The sequence below is a fragment of the Gopherus evgoodei genome, chromosome 10 (assembly GCF_007399415.2).
Source record: "Gopherus evgoodei ecotype Sinaloan lineage chromosome 10, rGopEvg1_v1.p, whole genome shotgun sequence".
Classification (NCBI taxonomy): domain Eukaryota; kingdom Metazoa; phylum Chordata; order Testudines; family Testudinidae; genus Gopherus; species Gopherus evgoodei.
The window spans coordinates 76,262,040-76,287,511 of NC_044331.1; the positions used below are offsets into that span (position 1 = coordinate 76,262,040).

Below are 25,472 nucleotides of genomic sequence, written 5' to 3' on the forward strand. Positions count from 1 at the left end.
TTAATTACTGTCTCAAGTTAAAATAACAATGATACCTTTAAATGTTGTTTTGTAAATTCCATGAGTGTTTTGCTCTTGTATTGTTGATGGATCTGTTTTCACCAAAGAAGTCTGAGTCCCTGTTGCACAGAACCCAGACTCTGGATGACACTGTCTAAACCAATGTCTTAAACTGTGTGATGTTTGTTGCATTGAACTTCTTACCAAGCACAGTCCTAATGTGAACTTCTTGTAGCCACCAAAGGTTGAGAGTCTGAATGGCTTGCTGTTGGGGTATCGGATTTATTACCGGGAGCTGGAGTATGAAACTGGGCCTGGAACAGAGTCCAAGACTATTAAAATCCCTTCAGCTTTACGAGCTGAGCTTACACGTGAGTAGCCGCACTGCTGTATTACAAGCTGATACTCCACCATTCCATCAGAGCCCGCACTCCTCATTACTCAGTGGAAAGGATGTAAATATGTGCCGCAGGTGCTAAATTATTTAGCACTTAAGTACATAGGGCAGAGATACTCAAAGATCCTATTAACTATGGTCTAATCTGCATTATATTTAATGCTTGAAGTGGCATTCTCTCTTCCTCTTTGTTTCTCCTCCCTCCATGCATACTCTGATTTCATGCTTTCTCCTATTTCCATCTGGTGGTTACTGTGGTACACTATGTTCTGGCTTCATACACAAAAGGTAACAGATGCATTTTGGAAAATGTATTATTTCAATAAAAGGGGTTGGGTTTTTTTTCCAGTCTGACCAAAACAGTTGATGCGAATAGTTGAAGTTTCTAAGTGTTTGTCATTATTTAGGGAAGAAATGGAAAGGAAATAAAATAAATAAATTAAAAAGCAAGAGTCTCATTGGTGTATAGGTTAACAATAGTCAGTAAACATTTTATTGATGGAAAGAATACGGTGAAGGAGAAGAGTAAGAGAAAAATGAAGAGGAGATTTAAACAGAAGAAGGAAAGTAGGAGGAAAGAATAAGGCATAAGAATCAGCTGGGAGAGGAGGACCACATGATGGCTCAGTAGCCTGAAAGATTTGGACTAGCAATAAGATGTCATTGTGGTGGATAAGCTTCTGCCATGATTGAAATCAATGGGATTGCTCTCAGATTAAAATATACTCACTGTGAGTAAGGGTGGCACAATCTGGCCCTGCAGGGTTTCCATGATGTGATAATGTCTTGCAGCATTTCTCAGTACTGGAAGAACCCTGTCTCCTATGGACGCTGTTATGAGGATATCTATAGAGAGTAGATTTTCTTTAAAATAGCTTATGCATCAAATTCTGTCCTCATTTACAATGGGATTGTACATAATGTAAATCAGGGCAGAATGTGACCCTAAAGGTTCGATAGCTGATTTTCTAATAGTGCTGTAGTATAAATCACCTCACTGTGCTTTTTCAGGGAAGTCAGAGAGAGAGAGAGAGATTTTCAAAGAAAATTCCCTCGTCTCTTAAAGCAATACAGTGATATTTGTACCCAGGCATACCGCTCTTCCACAGTGGCCTGCTGTTTTTATACAGTTTATTATTACTGTAAATACCATGAAAATGAAACTTGGGGAAACTTAGTTTATGTTTTAAAGAAATAAATCCCACATCATTTTAAGCGTTAGCTGTTTATGTCCCACATTTGGGGACTTTATCCTGTGATGCTCCACATTTAAGCTTTGGTATGCTGAGAACTAACAATTCAGTGCAGTGTTGGGAGTTTTCCCCATAGAATTTGCCTCCCTTAAACTCATTTGTTCTATTTAATCTAAGGAATCAGTACATTTCCCTGTGCTGTATATTTGTGTGATTCTCTCTGTGGTGATGAAATGCAACAGCCCCTTGTTAGTGAGATGCTTTTGATGTATTACGAGAGAGTGATGGGATTTTATTGCCCTTCAAGGTACAGTCCTAAAGCTCAAACTGTGTATGTGTGTGCTGCATCATTTCCCTCTGTCTCTGCTGTACATCATTTGCAATAACTGTTTCCCTGCACTGTAACAAGCTTTCTGCTTTGCTTACTCCGAATAGCCCAAAGCAGCTTCCAGACAGTGAATAGCCCCTCTGCATTAACGACATATGAATTAACACGTAAGTGCACGCTGCCTTGGCTTTTTGTAATGGTTGGGAATACACTATGGGCAAACTTCTTTGGTTCTCTTCACCGAATCATGCAGAAACCAACTCAGATTAATGACTCTGCTTCCTTTTCTTTAAATGCTTCTTTCCAATACATCAAGACATTGATGATGCAAGTAGGTAACATTTAAAAGTAAGGCTGCTGGGAAAGTGAAGCATTATTGACTCTAACATGTCAGTGTTTCTGATGCTAAATGAATTCTGAGTTTGTTCGCCTCATATTTCACAGTCCGTCTGAGTTTAGCTGAATCACATCATTAGTCCTTTGATTCGAACACTGGGATGCTGAGGCTCTCCCACAAGTAGAAGGCTAATTTAGAAAGGGCCCACAGAATTTCTATGCAGCTAGGAAGTGTGTTCAGTTGGAAATGAATAAAACAGGGTTCAACGGAGTTAAAAGGCAAGTTGCTTTCTGGTGGTGATGGTTCACTAGGCAGGTTTGGCCCCAGGCTTGTAAGTTACAGATTGTTAGAGGGGGGAATAAGTGAAGCTCTAGCCCCAGACGCATTCGGATGCCTGAACTTGCATATGTTCTGTTTTTCTGGCACTGAAACCTTTTTCATGATTTTTTAACAACAAGAGCAATAAAAGTTCCTCTGTGCGAGCTGACAAGTGCTGCAGTTCCTATCAAGATGGCTGTTTCCTACGGTATATCAATGTTTTATTTATAGGCTGGCAAAGCCTTAGTGATGTATCAAAAAAATCATCTACTGTGTATCTGAAACGAGTCTGAGATGCTGGACTCTGACTCGGAGATGTGGGCAGAACACTTGTAAATACTTGTGTGAAGCTGAAATTAGAAGGACCCCTGTGATCAGATTCGTTGAACCTTTACTGAACTGATGGCCTGCCGGGAGTCACAGAGCTAGGGATGTGGTGTGATTCACAGATAACGGGGAAAAGTTATTGACAAGGGGAGAAATTCAGACGCATATATACAAACACACCGGTGTGAATGAACTCAATGCTGATTAAAGTACAGTTTTATTATACTATTGACCTGACTTTCAGTATATGTTTGCTGTGATACTTTTGCCTGTTAGGTGATAAATACTTTACTGTAGAGTAGGTTATTTCATTTTCAGATGCAAATCCTGAAACTCTGGGCAGCTGCAGCCAGCCCTCTGTGAGGGTATTTACATGATTCTAGTCTGCCTCTTGTCTATCCCTTGTCTATTAATTACCCTAATGGCATGGTTTTTGCTAGCTTCTTTTCTCCCTGCTGTCACTCTTTCCCCAGCTGTTAGTGTATTTCCTATGGGTCAGCTGAGAAATGTTTGCCCAGTGGCCAAATGGAGCATAGAAGAAGCTGATCTTAGAAAGGAAGGAGATTTCAATGTTCAAACTGTGATTGCTGCCAGAAAAAGAATTCTGTGCAGCTCTTTGAATAGGACTACAAATTCTGTCCATTAGTCTCCCTCTGCACCCCGCTTCAGCAGCTGCAAACAGTAATGATGCTGCTGTTGATTGTTCCCAAGGTGAAACTCTTTGAGGCTGGGGGAAGGCCTGCAGCTATGACATCTCCCACCAGCAGACATCAGGATGAGTCCAGATCTTGAACTTTTGGTGCACAGTGCAGAGTCCACTCCATGCACATGCTTCCCCCTGAGTAATGGCAGCTGTGGAATAGCCCCGCAATGTTCCCCCCACTCCCTCTAATCACCCACCAGCTATTATCCCTTTTATGGAAGCAGCAAAATGAAGAAGCAATAGGAAAGTCAGGTCCTTTCTTGGGGCAGATGTGGCGCCTTTCATATTTATGTAAGTACAATGATGATGATGTGTGAATTAGAGATGGATCTAGCCAGGTAAATACTAACTTTTCAGTGTCTTACTGTTTCTAACAGTCTAGCACTGCATCAAGTGAGAGACAGAATTCTGGGTATAAAGAGATGAGGGAGTTTTAAGCGGGATGTTAAAAGTGCCCATTTTTTTAATCTGGTGATTTAAATTTCCAGAGCTGAAGAAATACAAGAGATATGAAGTTGTAATAACAGCATATAACATCATTGGGGAGAGCCCTACCAGTGCACCTGTGGAAGTGTTTGTTGGTGAAGCAGGTAAGCAAATGGAAAATGAATTGATTTAAATAGCACCTGAGTTTTTCACACTTTTCCAGGTGGTTGAAACAGGATCTGGGGTATTTGAGAGATTCCCCAGATAGCGATGATTCCTACACAATTTTCTGCAGCACCACCTGCTGGCAGAGGTTGGGACTGGAGTGCCATAGTCATATGCTGTTCAGAAGCCAACACGTCTGCAATACCCAGAATAAAGTAAAATGCCTCGTGAAGAAAGAAGAGAACAAATGCTTTGAGCAATTTCCAAAAGATTAACATCTCTACCAAATTAGCTGGGAAAGGGAAACTGGAAGTGTGAGGAGAGGGTGACTCAATATAAAGAAGTAAAAAGTGGAGATTAGGAAAACTACAAGGGAAAGGAAGGGGGTCATAAAACAGAGACATTGGAAGTAGATCCTTTTTTATTTTACAGCCCTCTTGCATGGCAATGTTTTCTGTGCATGCACCCCCACAAACATACCTTGAATAGTTGAATCCATGGAAGGGATTGTCTCCAGCTTAGTGGTAGCTCTGGAGCTGAAGTTCCCAGTCACCCACAAGACAATGAAGACTCTTTACCTCTGCCTCTAATCTAACCAGCTGCAAACCCTCCCTCAGCACCTTGTTATCTGTCTTGCCATGCACCTTTGCATTACTTTGTATGGATCTAGTACAGAAATGTGCACTGTGCTTTACAAAGTGCAACTTGCCAATCAATTTACAGTCCCTATCCTAAAGGGCTGAGAGTCAAGAGGCACAAGTCATTACAGTGTTCATAACCAAATACTTACCATTTGAATGCTTCATGAAGCAGGGACCCTGTCTCGCACAGTAATTCTTGCTGGGAGAGGATGGGACTGGAGTAACTGTCATCTTCCCCCACAGCCCATGTCACTATTTCATTCTTTACAAGTGACTCTAGCTGGAAGAGGCTGGTACTGGGGTAGCTGTGAGCTTCCTCAGCTATTACTTCTGTACCATTTGCCATAGCAACTTCTCCCATTAGAGGCTCAGGTAAGATGGGATTCCTCCACCACTTGGTCTCTTGCCCAATCAGCTATATGAACCAATCTGATTTCACTTTTACTCTTTTTCTTAAATCTAAGATTTAAAGGTTTGAGTTGGAACTCTAGAGATGGCTTTTTTATTGTTACATTAAATACTAGATTTCTGTGAACTAAGAAAAAAATGATTAACTCTGTTCAATCTTTTTTATTTCAGACATAGTTGTAATGTTCACTGTTATATAAAACTTCATCAATTAATCAGAGGTGGCCCTGCTCTCCAGTTCCAGTTGGAGATACTTACATAGTTGAGATAGTTAGTTATTTTGCTGGAGTTCTGACTTCTTCCTGCAAAAGATGGCAAAGGAAGCTCCAAATGGAGCCAAGTATGTCTGGCTTCAAAACAATTTTCCTTTCATAACTAATAGCTCATCTCTGCAAGGTGTTTATACACGCACACAGAAATACACCAAAAGGGGAACAAAAGGAGGCTGCTACATGTCTTTAAAGCCCTCAATCACATATTGCTCTTAGCAGCCCACATGGGTGGCAGGGGGATGAAGAGCTCATGAATACAGCAAAGCACCTGGAGGGCCTTCTTTCATATGTAGCCACGGCTGGGGTTTCTCAAGCTGCAGCACAGTTCGCTGGGTTTGTTAGGCCTTGTGGAGTTTACTCTAATTAGGGACAATACAGATCCATGCTGTGGAAATTGTGAATTGAGGATCTTCCTGCAGATTTTCCGACCTGTTGTGTGATGTTACAGTGCAGTGTTAAGTGGCTGTCATGGTTCAACCCAGAGGTGGCAGCTTTTCTTTAGGGAGTGATGTGTTCCCTCTATATAGTTTGTATGTTGTTTTAAGTTTTTGAAGTGATTTTGGAATCCTTTAGGATGAGAGGTGCTGTATAAATGTAAATTGTTTTGTTTTACTGGCATTTCTTAGGGCTTCCTAGCTGCAGTAGCAAAGGCAACTAAGCAGGAAGAGATGGGTCTTTGATTTGGTTTTGGCTTTGGAGACCCATTTTAAAAAGATGACACAATAAAAAGTGAGGGTTACCAACACGGGGGGTGGGAGCTCACTAATCCCCTAAAAGATAATGATTATCATACCATCACCAGTGGTGCACACATAGACAAAAGGAGACCGACACCAGTTCAGTGTACCCCAGATAGTCTATTGATGAGTGCTGTTAAATGGCTGCTGCATTCCACCCCACAGATTGCAGTATGTGGTGGGTAAAGTGAGTCCTTTTGTAGTTTATACCGCTCTTCTGGAAGGAAGGTGCCATATAGAGAAAGATGTAAGGTATATATTTGGGGGGAATATGTCATTTCTAAATTTAGAATCCACTATTCTCAGAAAGTTAAGATTTTCTGGCATTGTCTTCATCTTTATGTCTTGTGTAGCATGGAGCACAGTCAGCACCAAATTACCTCTACACACTCATTGATGTGCCATTCAAACAGTCTGCGTTAAGTATTTATCCTTAATTTTTACCCTCTACATATGATGGAACCAACTTACCTGCAGATCTGTCCCTTCCCTCTCTTAGATTTGAATTATTCCTATATGTTTGGATTTTATGTATTACAATAATACAGCTTTTCAGTACTCGGAGCATGCTTGAACATTTTTTTTTTAAATGCCCTAATAAATAGAGATCGGTGGGTTACCCCAGATCAAATCAAACAACCCAGTAACAATACAACTATAACAAGACAAGAAGGAATGCCCAGCACACCAGACTCCTACACCACCACTACTAATCAACGTTACCCAACACCCATCTCCTCACAGGCCAGGGTCCTAGCCATTGGGTACCCATTGTGATGCTCTTGGTGTTCAGGGCAAGAAGGAAGATGACAATATTTCTGTGAGAGTTACATGATTGTTGACAAGACTGGGCAGTACTGGTGACACTCTGTCTCCTGACTTGAAAAGTGAAATAGTAGGGTAGATGCAAGCAGCTTTTTCCTAGGGGACAAGCACACCAACCAGCAGATTCCTCTTCTCGATGGACTAGAAGATGCTTGTAATGGTCTAATGGTGCCTTTTAGATCTAGCCACAGCTCTGCCCTGCTCATTAGGGAACCATATGCAGCTCCTCACAAATGACAGAAAAATGGAAAGCTGCTACTTACAGAAATTAGAAAGGGAGTCACAGCCCCTTCGGCAGGCCCCCTTCTCTCCTTGTTAATTCATTTAACAGTTCAGCTGTCAGGGCTCCAGCTTTGTTGGAAAGCCAGTGAATGTTCAGTGAGAGCCTAGGTACTGATATTAATCTTGGTCCTAAATACAGCTGCTACCAGAGGTGGTGTTCTGCTTGAATGAAATAAAGATTCCTTTATAGCCGCTTCTATGCCAGGAGCATTGGCCTGTTGTCGTTACCTGCTTGTGGGGTGGGATCTGGAGTTTAGGAAGCTTCAAATATGTGCATAATACTTGAATAGAAATCACAGATTTAGGGTAGTCATGCTTCCCCTAATTTAGGGAGGTGAATAAAATGGAAGGCAGCAGTACAAATCCTTTGCTAACAAGCATGCACACACTGGTGCTTCCTCTCATCGAACAGAGCTGCCCTGGATGAAATATAATGGAATTTTTAATTTTTTCTAGCAGCTGCTGCTGGAGGGATGTTTGTGGGGAGGAAAGGGTGAAATATGCCAAGAAATACTTTCCTTTTAAACAGGTGATGAAGGCACTTGTGGGAAGGGGAAGGGGAAAGTGACGTGTGTCATTATAACTGATGGTGACATTGACGACCTTCATGCTTCACGGGAGCTGATGCATCTGATTTTTTTCTTTTTAATTTTTTTAATAATGAGCTCTGACAGCAGACTCGGCATAGGAAGCAAAAAGACGCAGCCAAGGACTCAGAGATGGACATGAGTAAAAGGCTTCTTTGGGCGAGGAGGGGAATAAGGAGTATGTAAGATGTTGATTTTCTGTTTAAATCTGAAGGGGCTGCAGAGCCTTCATGGTGCACAGTGGTACTGGGACATTGCCATTACACAGTAGGGGGTGCTGTTCTCCAGCAGAGACATTAAATCTTTCCCTCAGCTTCTGGAGCAGGGAGAGGTTTCAGCTGACTCCTTTACCCACCCACGCTATGCCACTCTGTTTTGCATAGGGGCCTAGCAACAGCAGCAGTGCATCTGAAACTAACTAACAGTCTGGTTTGTGAAGCTCTGTACTGGGTTTCAGAGTTAAGGATTGCTAGCTAGTTTCCCTGGCATTGCTGCTTGAAAGAACGAAGTGAAAGAGAGGCAGAAAAAGAAAGGAAAAACAGGATGGTGGAAAGAGAAAATGGAGTGAAGGAGAGTGTTCTATCTTGATTGGGGTTTCCAGTCACATACCTTTCTCCAGCCTCTTGTGCCTTACAAGATGCCAATAAAATAATGGCTCTTATATCCAAATGGCATAGCCCTCTGTGTGACCAGCCAATGGTATTGCCTTGTACCAGCATTTCTCTGATGATCCTGTCAGCTTCTGTGACTTTTTTTTATGCTTCCATAGTCTCATTCTGTGCATGGGCATCACTTTGGGTTTGCTTGCAGTAAGCCCAGATGAGACCTCTAATTCACCATTGATACAGCTTCACTTGTGATAACACTGGTGCGGATAGTGCACAGCATCTCTTTGGACCCTGTAAAGTTGATGTAAACACCTGAGCCTTGCCTGTGTTAGAGTTTTCACCACTACACTGAAGATGCATTGATGGTGAATTATGGATATGAATTGTACTAATCAAGACAAGGCTTATCTCTTTTTCCTACTACCGTCACCCACTCAAGCTACTCTGTTAGAGGTAATTTTAGGATCTCACGCTCTTTGTAGGAGATCAGTCAAAGAGGTTTATTTGTTAAACACCCAAACTGAGCTCTGTAGATGTTATAATGGAAAGGAAGAATCTAACCAGGCCAGTGCAAGTCCCTGGAAGAAGTGTCCTAATGTCAATGTGTCGAAAAGATATCCCTGCAGGTTGCTGGGGACTTCAATCCATTGTTAAGATAGAAAGGAAGGAACCAGGAGTCATAATGCTGTCAAAGCATGTTATTCTACCATACAGAAAAAGGAATTTTAAAACAATGCATTGAAAAATCATGTCAGGATTGAGACATAGTTTTGATAGTTTTATCTGACATCTTTAATTCCCCATCAAGAATGCAGAGGCTTACTGAAATCATTTGCTATATTTTCAGGCTGCAAGTAAAAGCAGCTGACTGAGCACCTCATTAACAGCTCATGAAGCTGTTAATATCAGTCATAAGCAGCCCTGGGTACAACAAAATGCTTATACAGTGCAGCAGTTTCTTGTTTAGCTCTGGCTTAATTGCCTCCTTCTATCATGTTGCGATGCAGGAAAGGTGTTAGTGTCCGAGCTAGAGGGATAAGCATTTTTCGATCAACAGAGCTTACCGTCTTTTCCCCTGTTATCATTTACTTATGTCCCATTGTACCATACTTTGCCATGCAACACTTGCCTGGACAATTAACTTACCTCTTACAAACCTGACAGTCCCCTGGCAGCTCTCAGCAATGACCAGCTGAAGACATAGAGTGTAGCTACACTAGCGTTTGTCAGAAAAACTGCCACCATTGCAAGCAATTGTGGGAGCACTAGTGTAAACCAGCTGACAGCATTCATACTGTTGGGTTGCCCTGATAGGAACTAAGTGCAGGGACAGAGGATGCTGTGGTGAAACTATTTGTGCCCAGTAAAGCTGCATCTGCACTAGGTCTCTCTGTTCTGTGTTTGTCCAGGGCCTACCACAGTGGGTTCCTGGTCCATGGCTATGGTCCCTATGTCCTACAGTAATACAGTAATAAACAATGGTAGGAAATGTGCTGGTGGACATGGCTTTAATGAGAAAAGTAGCAAGACTCACTCACTGAAAACAAAGTAATTAATTTCCCTTAAAAAAAACCATGAACAAACACTATTAAAAAAAATGGGCCATATATTGCACAGATAAGGTTGGGGTTGTAACAAAACCATCTCTGCCTTTGGCTTATAACTCATATTCAAGCTGAGATAGCTTTAGAATTTGACTGTGCTTGGCTCAAGGGTTAACGTTGCAATCAGCTTTGTTTCCTCTCACTCTCCTGTCCTGCTCTGCTTGCATACACTCATCCTGGGATAAGTGAGCAAGGTCCTGTGATGTTTCTCTTGCATACCTCAACTCCCTATGGTCCTGCCATCTCACTTTTCCTCCAGTGTGACTGCTGTGAACCTAGGCACAGGGGAATATTGTTGTTTTTGCTTTCAGATTTCAGCATCCCAGCCATTGTCAGGCACTGAACTGAAGGCATTCTCAGCCATTTATCAGGGATTGAAAGTAAAAAGACCTTGATTTTTCTCATGAAAATTTGAATTAGCAACCAACTGAAATTATATGGCCATAGCAAGCACAAATATTCAGTTGAGTGCAAGAATGTTATAGTGAAAAAACTCCAACACCCAGAAAATGCAGAGTTTAGTCTTTCCCCATCTGGACCCCAAACTCCTCCAGTCACATTAGCGTTATTGCAGTCCTGCAGCCTCAAATGAACCATATTTGGCTGCTGAATTCTAAATGAGCCAAAATCTGATTCACTTCTAATTTTGGAGAGAGTCTACCTTAGCTCCTGATCTTCCCTACTAATTTTGAGACTGATATGACTTTTTTTTATGTAGTGTGGTAGCCTTGTTAGTCTTAGGATATTACAGAGACAAGGTGGGCGAGGTAATATCATTTATTGGACCAACTTTTGTTGGTGAGAGAGACAAGTTTTCGAGCTACACAGAGCTCTTCTTCAGGTCTGGGAGCGTGGCTGCTAGATACAAGGTGGAACCGATTGTTTAGCATCAGTGATTAACACATGTTTCAAGGGACTATTCAAGGTGAAGTGGCTTTTTAACACCCCTTCAATCATAGGGAGGAAAGGAAAGGAGGGCGAAGCAGCTGAGGATGTGTGTGGTTGTTAGTGGGTTACAAATTGTTGTAATATGTCATAAATCCAGTGTCTCTATTCAGTCCATGATTTTTAGTATCTAACAAAGTTTTGAAATATTTGTGGGTTTTTGAAATTTGAGTGTAGGGTGGAGTGTGTAAAATCAGACTTATAATGGGATCTCTCGCAAGAACTAAAGACAATCACAAACCTCACTACTTTTCTTTAACCTGGCATTTGCTAGCATAAACACATAGCAACAGGTATAGATATATTAAAAACAACAATCCACCTCCTGCCTACATACACACTCAACCAAACCAGTACATTCTACTGAGCTTCTCCCTCTGGGGAGAAGAGGAGAGAACAAACAACGCTTAACAGATGTTAGTCAGACAGCTGAACTCACTTCTGGAAAGTGCTCAGATACTATGATGTGAAAGAAACAAACTCCACTCTCAGGTTGGAAGCAACAAAATCAGAGACAGCTTTATTCAGGACATGCAATTGCAAGGGAAGAACACAGCTGACAGAGAGCATCTCTGCCTCAGTTTCTCCAAAGTACAAGCCAAATCACACAAGCATTTATACCTCTGTGTGACATCCATTAATTAAAAGCATCTGCATTTTATTTAGGCTATTTGGTATCCCAGTATTTTTCACTTTCTCTTCTCAAACATCGTTATCTCAAGGCTAGGTCATAGTGACTATTCTGCTGTTTTCCACTCGCTCCTGACGTGAGCCCTGCTTCTACAGGTCTTGCGATATTAGGCTAAGACTTAACAGAACAGTTGCTCTATCTTTGACACTTAAATGGCTGCACTTAAACCCTCTCTTTCTTTCCCTGCTTCCACAGTGGTAAGGAGAGTGGCATAAGAACCTACATAGAATGAAATAGAACTCAGCTGCAGCCTTAACAATTTGAGGGGCCAGCAGGATCAAGGTGAGGAGTAGTTTCATTTGCTGTGAGGATGGAGTTTCCATGCAGACTAGGTAGTCATTCTGACTTAAACATGTACCTACATTCTCTCAGTGCAAAGTACCATAAGGTCACGTCACAATGAATAGTCAAGGCAGCACCAGCCAGTTCCCTGTGTGGGAACTGGGATGGGCCTTAATCCCCCTCACCATGATGCCTGTTTCTCTCCATGGGCTCCAGCCCCTGCTCCTCCTCCCCCACCCCCGAGGTCCCGCCCCATGGCCCCATCAGAGGCCAGAAGCCAAAGCCAGGCAGAGTCGCCTTGGCAGGCAGACCCAGTTCTGGGGCTGGCAGAGCCCTCAGTTTCCGGGGCTCTCTACAGTTGCTTTCCTGGACTCTGAGGGCTCTGTCAGCCGCAGAGCTGTGTACCCCCTGCTGAGGTGACTCTTACCGGGGTCCAGGGAGCAGCAGGTGTAGAGAGCCCTGGGTCCTCTACCAGCCCTGGATGGCGTGCCTTGGCGGGTGGGGTCATAGTCCAGGGGCTGCTCTTGGGCATGCCTGCCCAGACTTACTTCTCCACTGCTGCTCCACTGCTCTCTCTACTCTGCCTTCACCCTGCTACGGAATGCAGGGGGATTAAGGCAAATTTTGGAGTGGTTACAACTCCTACCACATCCCCACCAGCAGCGTCCCTGTAAATAGAACCCACAACACAAGAATCATTGGCCAGCAAACTTCCTCCGCTTTCCGCCGTCTTCACACAGCATCCTGTCCAGTCAGCCGCATTGTCAAACCACACTTTCTGTGGGCATCCCCGAGCACCTGACACCAGATCCTGCAAAACTTACTGTGGCAATCTTCCTCTGCTCATCAGACCCAGTGTCTTGCAAACTCAAGTTTTCTTCTTTGGCTTAAATGGAGAAATGCTGTTAGAAGATACTGTGCATTACCATTATGTTGAACATGAAGGGCTTCAGAACCAAACCATAACGATGCTTTCCAAAGCCATGAAGGTGGCTAGTCACCCACTTATTGCTAGATAACATACTATGTTTGTCTGTGAGAACAAAGAACTGTATAGCACACAGTGTCACTGAATAATGTAGTCATTTCGAGTGTTCAGGACGAAAAGTCAATACTCTTTCTCCAGTCTAGAAACCAAAAGGTGCCTGTGGACAGCCCAATACTCTGTTAATAGCACCATATTTGAGACTCTGGTTTGGCCCTTTATTCCTAAGGTGTCAGGAAATGAGACTGCTGTAGACGTAGCCCACAGTGGGTGGTGGGGAAGAGTGTAGCAGTTCTTGGCATGGGCAACTCATGGGAGGACACAAAGGGGGATACCAGCTGAAGGGGGACATGTGACACCAGCACATGACTCCTCCCTGCCCCCTGCCCACGTTCTGCTCCATTCATCACTGTGGTTCCCAGGAGAGCTCTGCGGTTCAGTTCAGTGCTAAACAGAACTGCAGGGCTCTCCTGGGAACCGCAGAAGCGAAAAGAGCAGAACGCAGGCCCACCTGGTGGCCCCAAAGGAGCAGCTTCTTTGGCACAGCTGTACTGGTACCGCCCCCAGCCCTGTCCTTCGGCAGGGCTGCAGACTCCAGGAGATGCAGCTGGGTAGAAGGGCTGGGGGCAGGGGCAGGGCAGTACAGCCCCACCAGAGGAGCTGTCAGTGGCCCCACATTCTGCCCCTTTTGCCGTTGTGGTCCCCTGCTGACTGTGCCCACCCCCACCAGGCATCTGGAGGGGGCATGTGGCCCTATTGACCCTCCCAGGCATTGCCTTTGGGTCTTGGGGTACCCAAGGCTATGTGTCATCTTGTTACCCCCTGCCTCTAGCAAGAGGGAGTCTTGCCTGTGATAGCTGGGTGTTAGCTCCCCAATACCACCAGCCTATGCCAGCCCTGTCTTTGCCTTGCAGGTTAAAATTTTTAAGAGCATGTTAGACAAACACCGGTCAGGAATGATCTCGATAATACCGAGTCCTGCCATGAGTGCAGGGGATTGAACTAGATGACCTCTTGAGGTCTCATCTAGTTCTATGATTCTATGTCCCTGACTCCCCTTAGATCATTCCCCTGTGATATCCAGCTCCTGACACTAGCTCCTCACAGAAATCCTAGATCCTCTGCCCCCAAAGGAACAGTGTCCTCAGTTTACTGGTTTTACTGTAAATCATCACTCCTGTATCACAAACAGGACTTGTGAGCACTTATAGTGAAACAAAAGAAAGTTGATTTAAGAAAGAATAGAGATTCCACTACAGACAAGAGAGAATGATGGAAACAAATGATTATAATGTAAAACAAAATCATAAAACACGGACTAAGGCCTACACGGTTACCTTTCCCATCTAATGAAGTAGGTTTTCCCCTTCTGAGTTCAGCCTGTTGCAGAGCTGGCTTGCTTCTCAGGAACTAGGATCCAGTCATTCATGAAATACCCCTTCTCAACAAGATGTCTCCGCAGTGAAAGAATGCAGTGTCTTTTTCCACCCTGTGACACGTTGAGTGGATCTTTTACCTTTATTCACGGACAGGGCAATCCCCTGTCATAATGTTTCTTTTTACTTTCAAGTCCTGTCAATTGTTTGCAGCTGTCTTTGATGGTTTTCCATGTACTGTTCTAGGATGGAACAAAGGTAGACATCTGAACCTTGCATTAATTACCTCATCTGCTGATCAGGGAGAGATGACATATCCCTCCCACTTGAATGGGTCATCAATGAGACTAACTTTTACCCCAAGCCCATAAGGCATAATTTCAATAAACCTTCAGAGTTACAAACGCCTTGGGAATGGAGGTTGTTTGTAATGGTGAACAAAACACTATGGTCCTTTCAAACATTTACAGCTGAACACAGCCTAATACAGCTTTGAAACTTTACTATGCAGAAGAAAAATGCAGCTTTTAACCATCTTAAATTAAGTGAAACAGACACAGAAACAGTTTACTTACCTTGTCAAATCTTTTTTTAAACTTTCTCTTTATTTTTTAGTAGTTTACAATACAACACTGGGTTAAATGTACAGTATTTGCTTTTTTTTTTCTCTGCTGCCTAATTGTGTTCTTCTAGTTCCAAATGAGTTGTGTGGTTGACCAGTCAGTTCACACTATGTTTCATTGATAAATACCATGAAAGTAATGTATTGGGATAGTGAGTTTGTCAGGTTTGAGGCAGGAGTTGCTTGTAAAGAACAGTGAACCCATTGTCCGTTGGCACCAATGGGTCTCTGCATCACAATGGTTGTTTCATTGTGTTCCTCTACAAGTCGTTCTACAGGTGACTGTGTGTAGGGAACAGTCCGGCTATGGCAGAAATATAAACTGGCTGACGTAACAGTATTTTTCATCTTTAATGTCTGAGATACTGAAGTGGTGCTGACTGATGTGATAGGAACCACATCCATTTTCCTTAGTCCGGGAGACAGCTCTCATGACATAAGGTACTAAGGGGGTAAGAGGAAACTGAGGAAAGTCAGGGGGTTTCTAAGGTTTCTCTTCTACTCCAGCAGGAGTTGGTTTTTATACCAACACTCTTTAGTATTTAATGTATGGTTTTATACTTCATTTTATACTTGCTTTGGTTTGTTAGTTTTATCCTGTAGCCCTAGGCCTCCTAAGCAAGTGTGTCTGGGATGATGAGGTGAAGGAGGGAGCCTTTCATTCAGGAAGATGAAGGGAAAAGAAGAGAAAGGTATTATTTTAAAATGCATATTCTGCTCTGACTGAATGGTGCACATGTATTCTACTTTCCCTTTAATTTTGATAGGAGAAAAGATTACATGTAAAGATTGTAGCTGTTTTAGCTCCCTCTAGTGACACTTTGAGTTGTACTAATCCCTAGCAAATGAAATTTTCAAGGATCAAGGACAGGATGGATTCTGAAGCTTGGATCTGTAATTAACAGTCAGTTAATTGAAAGATATAGCATTCAGTATTGCCATCTGCAAGAAATTGAAAATCATGATTTTGGACCCCCCAAAATCCATGAGATTTAAACAATATATATGTTGTATTTTTGAGTCTTCTGATTTGTGAGCTCCTCCTGCCCATCCCCAGTGCATGTGTGTCTGACAATTAGTGTTGACATGCTCCCAAATACATTAGATAAAGTGATTTTGGTCTCTGTTGTAGGAGCTCTCGCCCCTACATCTACCTATCCCCTACCCAGCAATTGATTCCGCTCTTCAGTCCCCCACCATCAGCTCTGTCCCCCCAGCCTCTCCCTCAGTTCAGCTGCATCCTATCAGTTCAACCCCTCCCACTCCATTACTCCCATCTCCTCATTTCAGACCTTTCCCAGTCACCCCATCAGTTCAGCCCCTCTCAGTTCAGCCTCCCGGCCGTCCTCACCATTGCCCCTCCTGGGTTTCTTCACATACACACACACACACACACCCCAGGCCAGGGGGCTGCTTCAGGGTCCCCTCTCCCATTTCAGGTCTGTGGGGGGCAGCACCAGGGGCTCCTTCCTGTGTGCCCCTTCCCTAGCCAGGAGCTGCAATGAAGAGGAGCAGAGATGACTAGAGAGACTCTGCTGGCTTCCAGCAGGGATGAACTTCAGGAAGAGGCTGGAGCTTCTCACAGCGCTATGAGTCGGCTTTATCTCCCATCACGCTCAGAAAAATGGCAAGGGTTGGCAACACTGATTACTAGGAACATTTCCTGCATTCTTAAATTCTGGCTATTCTCATGCTTTGCTAACTTCCCTGACAGGGTCTCAGATACCCTAACTGTCTCTAGAGGGAGCTAAAACCACCTGTTTTCAATGACATTCTTGAGTAGAGAAATCCATATATTGGCTTACAAGGTAAAGCAGGTCAATACTGGGGAAGCTGGGATCCTTTTCTTGTTGATACAGACAGACCCACACATGGATGGTACAATATGTATTTGGATAACAGCTCTCACATCCCTGTGATACCAAACATACTTGGACACCTATCCTCTTGAAGATCTGGCAAAGCCTCTCCTTAATAGAAATATATATGCACCCCTTATTTACCCATAAGCGTGTGAAAAGTATGTGGACTTGATTCTACTCTCACTCCTACTGGTTAAACACCATTGCAACAGTACTGTCTTCAGCAAGAATATTAGAGAGACAAGGTATATGAGGTAATATCTTTTATTGGACTAACCTCGATGAAAGAGACAAGCTTTCAAGCTTACACCATGCTCTTCAACCTGAAGAAGAGGTCTTTGTAAGTTTGAAAGCTTGTGTCTTTCACCAACAGAAGTTGGTCCAATAAAAGATAATACCTCACTCACCTTGTCTCTCTAATATCCTGGGACCAAATGGGCTATAACAACACTACATTGAGTGGACTGTAACAAGTTTACACTGTTTGCATGAAACACTCCACTCTATTAGCAGATGTTGATCCTGCTCATAAATGGTTGCTGCTGACTCACTGATGTAGGCAACTCATTACCCCATCTAGATATAAAGGTAGTGGGAGTGGCCCTCTACAAAGACAGGAACTAGGATATGGGATGAACAGGGAGAATTGGGGGGGCGGCAAGTCTGAGGGGAAGACTTGAACAGAACTTTAATTTCTTGGTTAATAAAGTCAGACCCTGGGAAGGATGTGAGTTTTGACCCCCCACAAGGATATCTATATATCCTGCATCTGACGAAGTGGGTATTCACCCACGAAAGCTCATGCTCCAAAACATCTGTTAGTCTATAAGGTGCCACAGGATTCTTTGCTGCTCCCACAAGGATAGGCTTTGTTTTAAAGCAGATCAGAAAAGGCACCTTCTCACATGGTGTTATCCTAATTTATACTGGTGTAGAAAGGGAGAGGAGAATCAGGCTAGTATGTTCACACGATATCAAACACCCAGCAGTGTCTTTGCCATATATTCTTGCATACTTGAACAACCTTCAGTACATCCTTGGGGCTGAATTCTGAATTGTGCTGTCAGCGGAGCTGACTGTGCTGTCATTTACACAAGTTTCACACTGGTTTAACTCCATTGACTTTAGAGGAGTTAATCCTAATTTGCATTGATGCAACTGAGAGTGGATTTTGGCCTTTGGGTTTAACCCTGTCTGTTCATTTGTAGATACCTAATGTTTGTAAGACTGTTAGTGTTCCTCCCAAGCATACTGCTAACATCAAAGGAGAAAAACAAAGAGAAAAAGAACAAGATATATTTTATTCTTTTCCTTCCATCCCTTTCCCATCTTCTCTGTGCCAGGTCTGAAGATAGTTTGATTGTTCCATAGGCAGCATTCCTTTTGGTCCGGACTATATGCAGCCTTTTGACTGACAGCCCCTTTGGCCAGTGAGATAATCACTTTTAGTTCTTTATTAAGGAAGTAGAATCACATGTTTCAGCAGCAGCAGAAAAAGGTACACCTGTCTTTGTGGAGTGAAAGTAGTTCCTTGCGAGAATGCATATAAATGTTTGTGATATTTGTGCTCAGTCCTACTATATGAGTCACTCAGGCGTTTGCTCCGGGCATTATAATCATACTGCCTTGTGATTCCCCCAGGCAATAACTGACCCCTTAATATATGTGTTTGCAGATGACTCAGTGGAAAGTGTGACACCCGCTTTAAAAGATCAGCGAGCATTCAGGAGAGAGAACATAGCAGCCCCACCTTAAATGGAAATGGAAGGGATTGAGAGGGGAAGGAGCAAGTGGAAGAAAATTACCTCTGCTTGACTCACCCTCTGTTTTACAAAGGGTCTTAACAAACTAATCATATTTGTTAGATTTTTGTTGAGAAATGATTGCCCCTAAGTCTGGGGCTGTGGGAATGCTATTCCACTTCTAGTCCTGTTTCATCTGTTATCCAAAAGCTTTCTAATATAAACTTGATCTACAGTACAATGAACATGATCTCAATCTCTGTTTCTCTCTCTCTTTCCGTACACATGCTCAGAACATACAGGTTTTTAACTCAAACGCTTCCTGGTACCACTGGAACAGCTGGGGATGTTGTGTTTACTTATTATTTAGAGCAGCTTTTACTTTTCTTTCATGCTGTGTCCTATAAAAGTGCATTAGAAGAACAAAGAATATTTCTGCATTTGCTTCAAGTGCAGAATACAAAGGAGGGGACTGGCTTGGTTACAGGCCAGGATGCTGAAGCTACAGCAGATGCTCTAGGGTCCCAAACACCCTTCTCCCCAGGGTACATTCTCTTCCTCCTCAAACCCTTGCCTAGGAGTCTATGTTGGTGCATCATTTCTATTAAGGTATGACTCTGCTAGCCTTTCTCAGTCTCTAGGTAAGTGTTTAGCATTGTGGGGATGTGAGAGATGTTATCCAAGTTTACGTTGAATCATCCTCCCTTGGGTTTATATAGACTAGGAAAGACTCCCATTTTCCCCAGTATTGATCTACTCTATCAAATAAATCAATATGGTGTTTCTCCACTGAAGAATGTGCCACTAGTAACTGGCTATTTCTGTCTGTTTTAGCTCCTCTTAATAGTAGTTAAAGCTTCTCAGAGATTGTCTGAGGAAGCCATACCATGTGCTGAGATTTCTTTCTCCTAGTCCACAAGGTGATATGACCCTGTTTGAGCTAGTACCTGGCAGATCAATAGCTTTTGAAGCCAAAATCTGATTCCCAAATAAGAAAATAATAATGTACTATTTAGGTCAAATGACCCTATATTTGTTAATTGTACTATTTTTGAGAATTCAAGGATATAGTATATGTGTACTCTGTGTGTATGCATGTCTATATTATTACATATATACAATTAATATTGAACTTATGTACTTAAAGGGACATCGCCACATAATTTAGTTCCAAAATGTGATCTACCTCAAAATGGCTAGAACTAGTTGGAGAACATCCTCTAGATTCTCAACATATGTTTCTAAAGGATCCCATCCTGTCCGTGAAAAACTGCTTCATCTCTGACTGTTTCTATAACACGAACTAACTAATCATCCTACTTGCACAGCTATGGTGATAGTGTCAGTTGTTGCTGGAGGAGACCCAATAAATAGTATGACATACCACACCTTCATTCCACAAAGATGCCAGCTCTGATTGCCCAGTTAAAATTTTTTCCAAGAACTATCTTGGTGCTGTCTCCCCTGCTACCCCTTATGCATGAGAGGAGCTACTGCAACATTTGAAAAGCTGTCTCTTTGTCCTCCTTAAAACCTTCCTCTGTTGTGATGCCGACAAAAACTCCACAATAATTAGGCATCTGGTTTGCTGAGACCACTGCTTATCATTCTGATCTCTCTTAGGGGGGAAGGATAGCTCAGTGATTTCAGCATTGCCTGCTAAATGCAGGGTTTTGAGTTCAATCCTTGAGGGGGCCATTTGGGGAACTGGGGTAAAAATCTGGGGATTAGTCCTGCTTCAAACAAGGGGTTGGACTAAATGACCTCCTGAGGTCCCTTCCAATTCTATCTCATAACTTCCTTGTCATTATTTTTGTCTGGGTTTTTTTAAATCCACCTGTTCTCTACATTCTTATATTGTAAAACCTTTACGAAAGTGGATATCTTTTTATTATATGTTTGTACAATTCATAGTACAATGGGATCCTGACTTCTGGATGTTAGCATAACACAAATAATGATTAGAGGAGAATAAAAGCATCCAGGTTAATTTCAAGCTCTCGTTGAAGAACAGAAAAAAATAAATAATGCTCACTTGATAAAAAAGGATCAGATGTGTTAGCAAAATAGAAACACAGAATTGTTTGAAACTTGTGGACTCAAAGAGAATCATGCTAAATCGCATGCTGCTGTCCATCTTTGTTTCACTGCATCCCTCCCCTTAACTTTTATCTGAGTGTTATCTGTTTAAAAAGCAAGCTCCTGAGGGCAAGGTTTTTGTCCTACACTTGTCTGTAAATTGCGTAGCATAATATTGACATTATATAAACAATAATAAAATCAGTAAAGAGAAATTCTCAGCTACCCACAAGTATCACAGACACAACAGTAGCAGCAGGGTGCATTTCATAAAGAAAGTTATTATGTTTAAACAATAAATCACAAGGATTTGTAACCTATGGAGTGCTACAAAACATCATAGCAACTGTCACTAAGAAAAGAAATGAAAGGCCAACTGCAACATCATATTGGTGAGAAGTTCCACATGCCACACACAACCTTGAAAGGTAACATCCCACACTAACAAGAAGTAATGCTGGGCTACATATGCAGTTATGTTTTGTTATGTTGGTGTGGTGGTTTTTGTTTGTTTTGGGGGGGGTTGTTTTGTTTTTTTTGTAATTCTCCCATCATTCGAGTCGATTGTAAAGCCGGAAGGGACCACTGTGATCATATATCTAGTCTGACATCCTGTATAACACAGGCTATAGGAGTTCTATGAATTAATTGCTGTTTGGATGTTTTTCTAAAAGCTATGCACTAGTTCAATCTTCTTTTGAAAATTGCCACTGATGGAGAATCTACCACAACCCTGGGTAAATTGTTCCAATGGTTAATTGCTTTTATTTATATATTTATTTATTTATTTTTAAACAAAGTGCTCCCCATCTCCGGTCTTAATTTTTCTGACTTTAACTTCTGGTCATTGGATCTTGTTGTACCTTTTTCTACTAGATATAAGAGATTATCAAATTGTTGTTCCTCATGTAGGTACTTTAAACTGTGATCAAGTCATCCCTTAACCTCTTTGATAAGCTAAATAGAGAGACTCAAGGAGCTCAATCATTGCAAGGCATGTTTTCCAATCCTATAATCATTCTCATGGCTCTTCTCTGAACACTGTGCAATTGATCAACTTCCTTCTTGAATGGTGGACACCAGAACTGGACACAGTATTCCGGTAGCATTCGCACTAGTGCTAAATACAGAGGTAATATGACCTCCCTATTTCTAGTCAATAGTCCCCCATTTATTTATGCAAGGATCATATTAGACATTTTGGTCACAGAGTCAAACTAGAAGCTCATGCTGAGCTAAGTATCCACCATGACTCTCAAGTCTTTTTCAGAGTCACTTCTTCCGAAGATGGAGTCCCCCATCCTGTAAGCATGGCCTACATTCCTGGTTCCTAGATGTATAATTTTACATTTGGCCATATTAAAACGCATATTGTTTGCTTGCTTCCAGTTTACGAAATGATCCAGATCTCTCTGGATCAGTGACCTGTCCTCTTAATTATTTACCGCTCCCCTAATTTTTGTGTCATTTGCAAACTTCATTAGTCATTATTTAATGTTTTCTGACAGGCTATTGGTAAAAATGTTAAATAGTATAGAGTCAAGAACTGATCCCTGTGGGACAGCACTGGAAACACACCTGCTCGATGCTTCCCCATTTACAATTACATTTTGAGACCTGTCAGCCACTTTTTAATCCACTTAATATGTGCCATCTTAATTTTATATCAGTCTATTTTTTATTAAAATATAATTCAGTACCAAGTCACGTGCCAAACAGGAGTCTTATTGCATCAACAGTGTTACCTTTATCAACCAAATTGTAATCTCATCAAAAAAGATATCAAGTTAGTTTGCCAGGACCTATTTTCCATAAACCCCTGTTGATTGGCATTAATTATATTACCCACCTTTAATTCTTTATTAATTGAGTCTTGTATTAGCTATTCAGTTATTTTCCCCGGGATTGATGACCAGTCTATTTACCCAGCGTGTCCTGTTTACCCTTTTTAAGCACTGGCACAGCCTTCGCTTTCTTCTAGTTGTCTGGAGCTTCCCCAGTGTTCCAAAAATTACTGAAAATCAATGTTAATGGCCCAGTGCAATTCCATCAGTGCTAACAGTACAGGAAACTCTATTGTAGCCTGGCCACTGGGTATTTTAACCACCACGTTATCTAAAGGTGATTGGCACTTGTAGCTCCCATTGACTTTGCTGTGGGCCAAAAATTAGGCCACTTACATTTTAAGTGTCTAAATATAAATGTGGATGTCAAACTTTAGGCATCCATATTAGTAAATGTTGGCTCTAGCTTTCACCTTTTTGTGTCTCCATGTGGTATTGTTGATTTGCTATCCTTGTGTCATTCTGTTAGCATCATACAAATCCATAATTAGTATTATTATTGTATTAATTAATTATACAATCTGCTCATTCAACTCCTTACTGTGTTTCTGTGTTGCTGAGTGAGTCTTTAAAGGCAGCAGCCTCAAAGGTGAAATGAAATCCTGTTAAAAAAATAAGCACTTGCAAAAAGCTACATGAGATCCCAAAACAGAACACATGCGTAGACTGAGAAATGACAACTAAATATATTTTTCAGAGGAATTGAAATGCTTTTTACTGGCCAAGAGCTGGGTTCTGGCCCTCAGGGTTCTGTGTCTCTCCTGATAAAGTTGATAAGGTCACTAACACCTAAACCAATGTGAGGAAGGCAGTTCCCACTCTGCTTTATGTTTAGTGAGACCAGCAGCTATGAAAAACACAGAGCCCTGAAATCTTGAACTGAATTCCTAAAAGGTAAAAGGCCTTTCAGCTCACCTTTAAAATGTGTTTGCTTGTATCGGTAAAATCTGCCCATGCATTCAGTGAAGGTTTTGGGGTCTCAAACAGGAGTGGTTTTAGGGATGTTTCATTTTTTTTAAAACATCTCACTTCGCCCTTAATGTAATGTGCTGTCTGCAGAGCATCAGGCATGAGCAGCACTATTCTGCTGTCCCTGTTTATTTGTAGGGAGAGCGAAGCATCAGACTTTGAAAGATGGACAGCGAAACAGACTCATATGGCACCAAATCAAACATAATTTGCATGACATCAGGATTCTGGGGCTGTAAATAGGAGAGTCGGGGTGGAATGATCACTGGCATTTTTAAACGTTGTGTTGTCTAGATATGCTTTGAAAAGAATTATATGACATGGTTAAAATGACAGGAGTCTGTGTACGCTAGCTCTCTGGCTGTTGTTTGCACCATTAGAGCTGCACTGGTTTTAGCCCAGCACTGGGAATTTGAAGAAGAATGCTAATATAGACGCAGCCTCAGAGTACAATCTCTCTGTCGGTACAAGACATCCAGTTGTGTCACTACGTAGGACAAAAGGAGATTGTAAAACTGATCTGTTTTTCTCTGTGGTTATGCATATTTCTGTTTTCCTCAATATGTCGTCAACGCCAGACCTCAAAGATGTATTTGCAGGGTTTCTGTTGTATGAGACGCTTGGTTGTGTGCTCTGATGTGTGGTATAAAGCCCTCCGCATCTGAGGGTTTCAGGTCTAAGGTAGCACACTTGAAGTTGAACTGAACATAGCCATCAGGTGAGCTTGCTGCTATGTTCACATCACCAGTGAAATCTGGAAGAGAGGGGTGGGATTGCAGAGCAGCAATTAGATGAGTTCGCTTGACTAAACAAGCCCAGCTTTTGTTTTATTTACACCCATTCTCACCTCGTGCATTTGACACATCCAACTGAAAAAAGAGGCTAAAAAATAACAATAAGCAAACAGTTTTAACTGAACACCAGGATAGTGATCCTGCTCAGTTTTGCCTTTCACATTTTAATTGTACAACAATAATTTTGCAATAGGGTTGCCGATGGCGAACATGCAAAAGACATTAACTGTATTTATGTTCTGGATTATTAATGTGGCTGTTAAAATTCCTCCAGTTAGTTTTCACTGAATTGTTTTTTGTAGGTTTTTTGTGCGATTCTGTCGTTTAATGGAGCGGTAAATAAGAATTTCTGATAATGAGCCCAAGCATCTGTCACAACAACCTGGCGCTGGTTATTAACATTTCCATTAACGGCAGGGTGGGCAGTGATAATATGGAAACCACACAGTTAGAACAAAATAAATAGTTGATGTCAGGCTGAGTGGGTATTAATTACTATTTTATTTTATAACCCTGGAAGGTGGGGATGGGGGTAGAGGGAGAGTCTAACTTATGAAGGTCATTCTCTCTAAAGAAAGAGCTCTCTAGAGGCACAGATAACCAGGGCTATCTTACTTGGGTGGTGAATATTTTATCACATCTGTTTGCAATCTTTAAATGGGCAGGGAGCTCAGACACTGTGGGCAAAGGCTGCAGTACCATCTGCACATGCACAAGGAAGAGAGAGGAGTGGTATTGTTTTTATGCCCTGCTCTCTCCTTCCCATTTTGGGAGTTCAAACAGGACACGTTTTTGACATTTTTTCTGTAACCAGAACATGTGCTGTTTGTTAAGAGCTGCCATAGGCTAAGACAGTGGATCTAGAAAACAGACCATCCATGCCAGTCACTTGGGAAGATGTTCCACTTCCACTGCGCTGGATCACAGCAAAGGGGAAAGATTGTGTGACCCAGGTGCGCACAAAGAGGAGAGATTAGTTTTCTGGTACGGTGCAATGCAAAGAAGGAGAAATGGCAAGTAGGTGAATAAATTACACATTCAGCTAGAAAGAGACAAAATTCCAGTCTGTGTTTATGTTTGAAGATGCAATGAAATCAAAACTAAAAAGTATCAGAATCCATTT

The 25,472-nt window shown here is 42.0% G+C and overlaps 1 protein-coding gene across 1 annotated transcript in view; it reads left to right on the plus strand.

Annotated features, from left to right (window-relative positions):
• The window catches only part of SDK1 (sidekick cell adhesion molecule 1), a 657,393-nt gene that overhangs the window by 589,886 nt on the left and 42,035 nt on the right, over positions 1 to 25,472 (plus strand). The window contains 3 exon segments of the mRNA XM_030578466.1: positions 236 to 371; positions 2,026 to 2,085; positions 4,092 to 4,193. Coding sequence (XP_030434326.1) covers positions 236 to 371; positions 2,026 to 2,085; positions 4,092 to 4,193 — 298 coding nt within the window.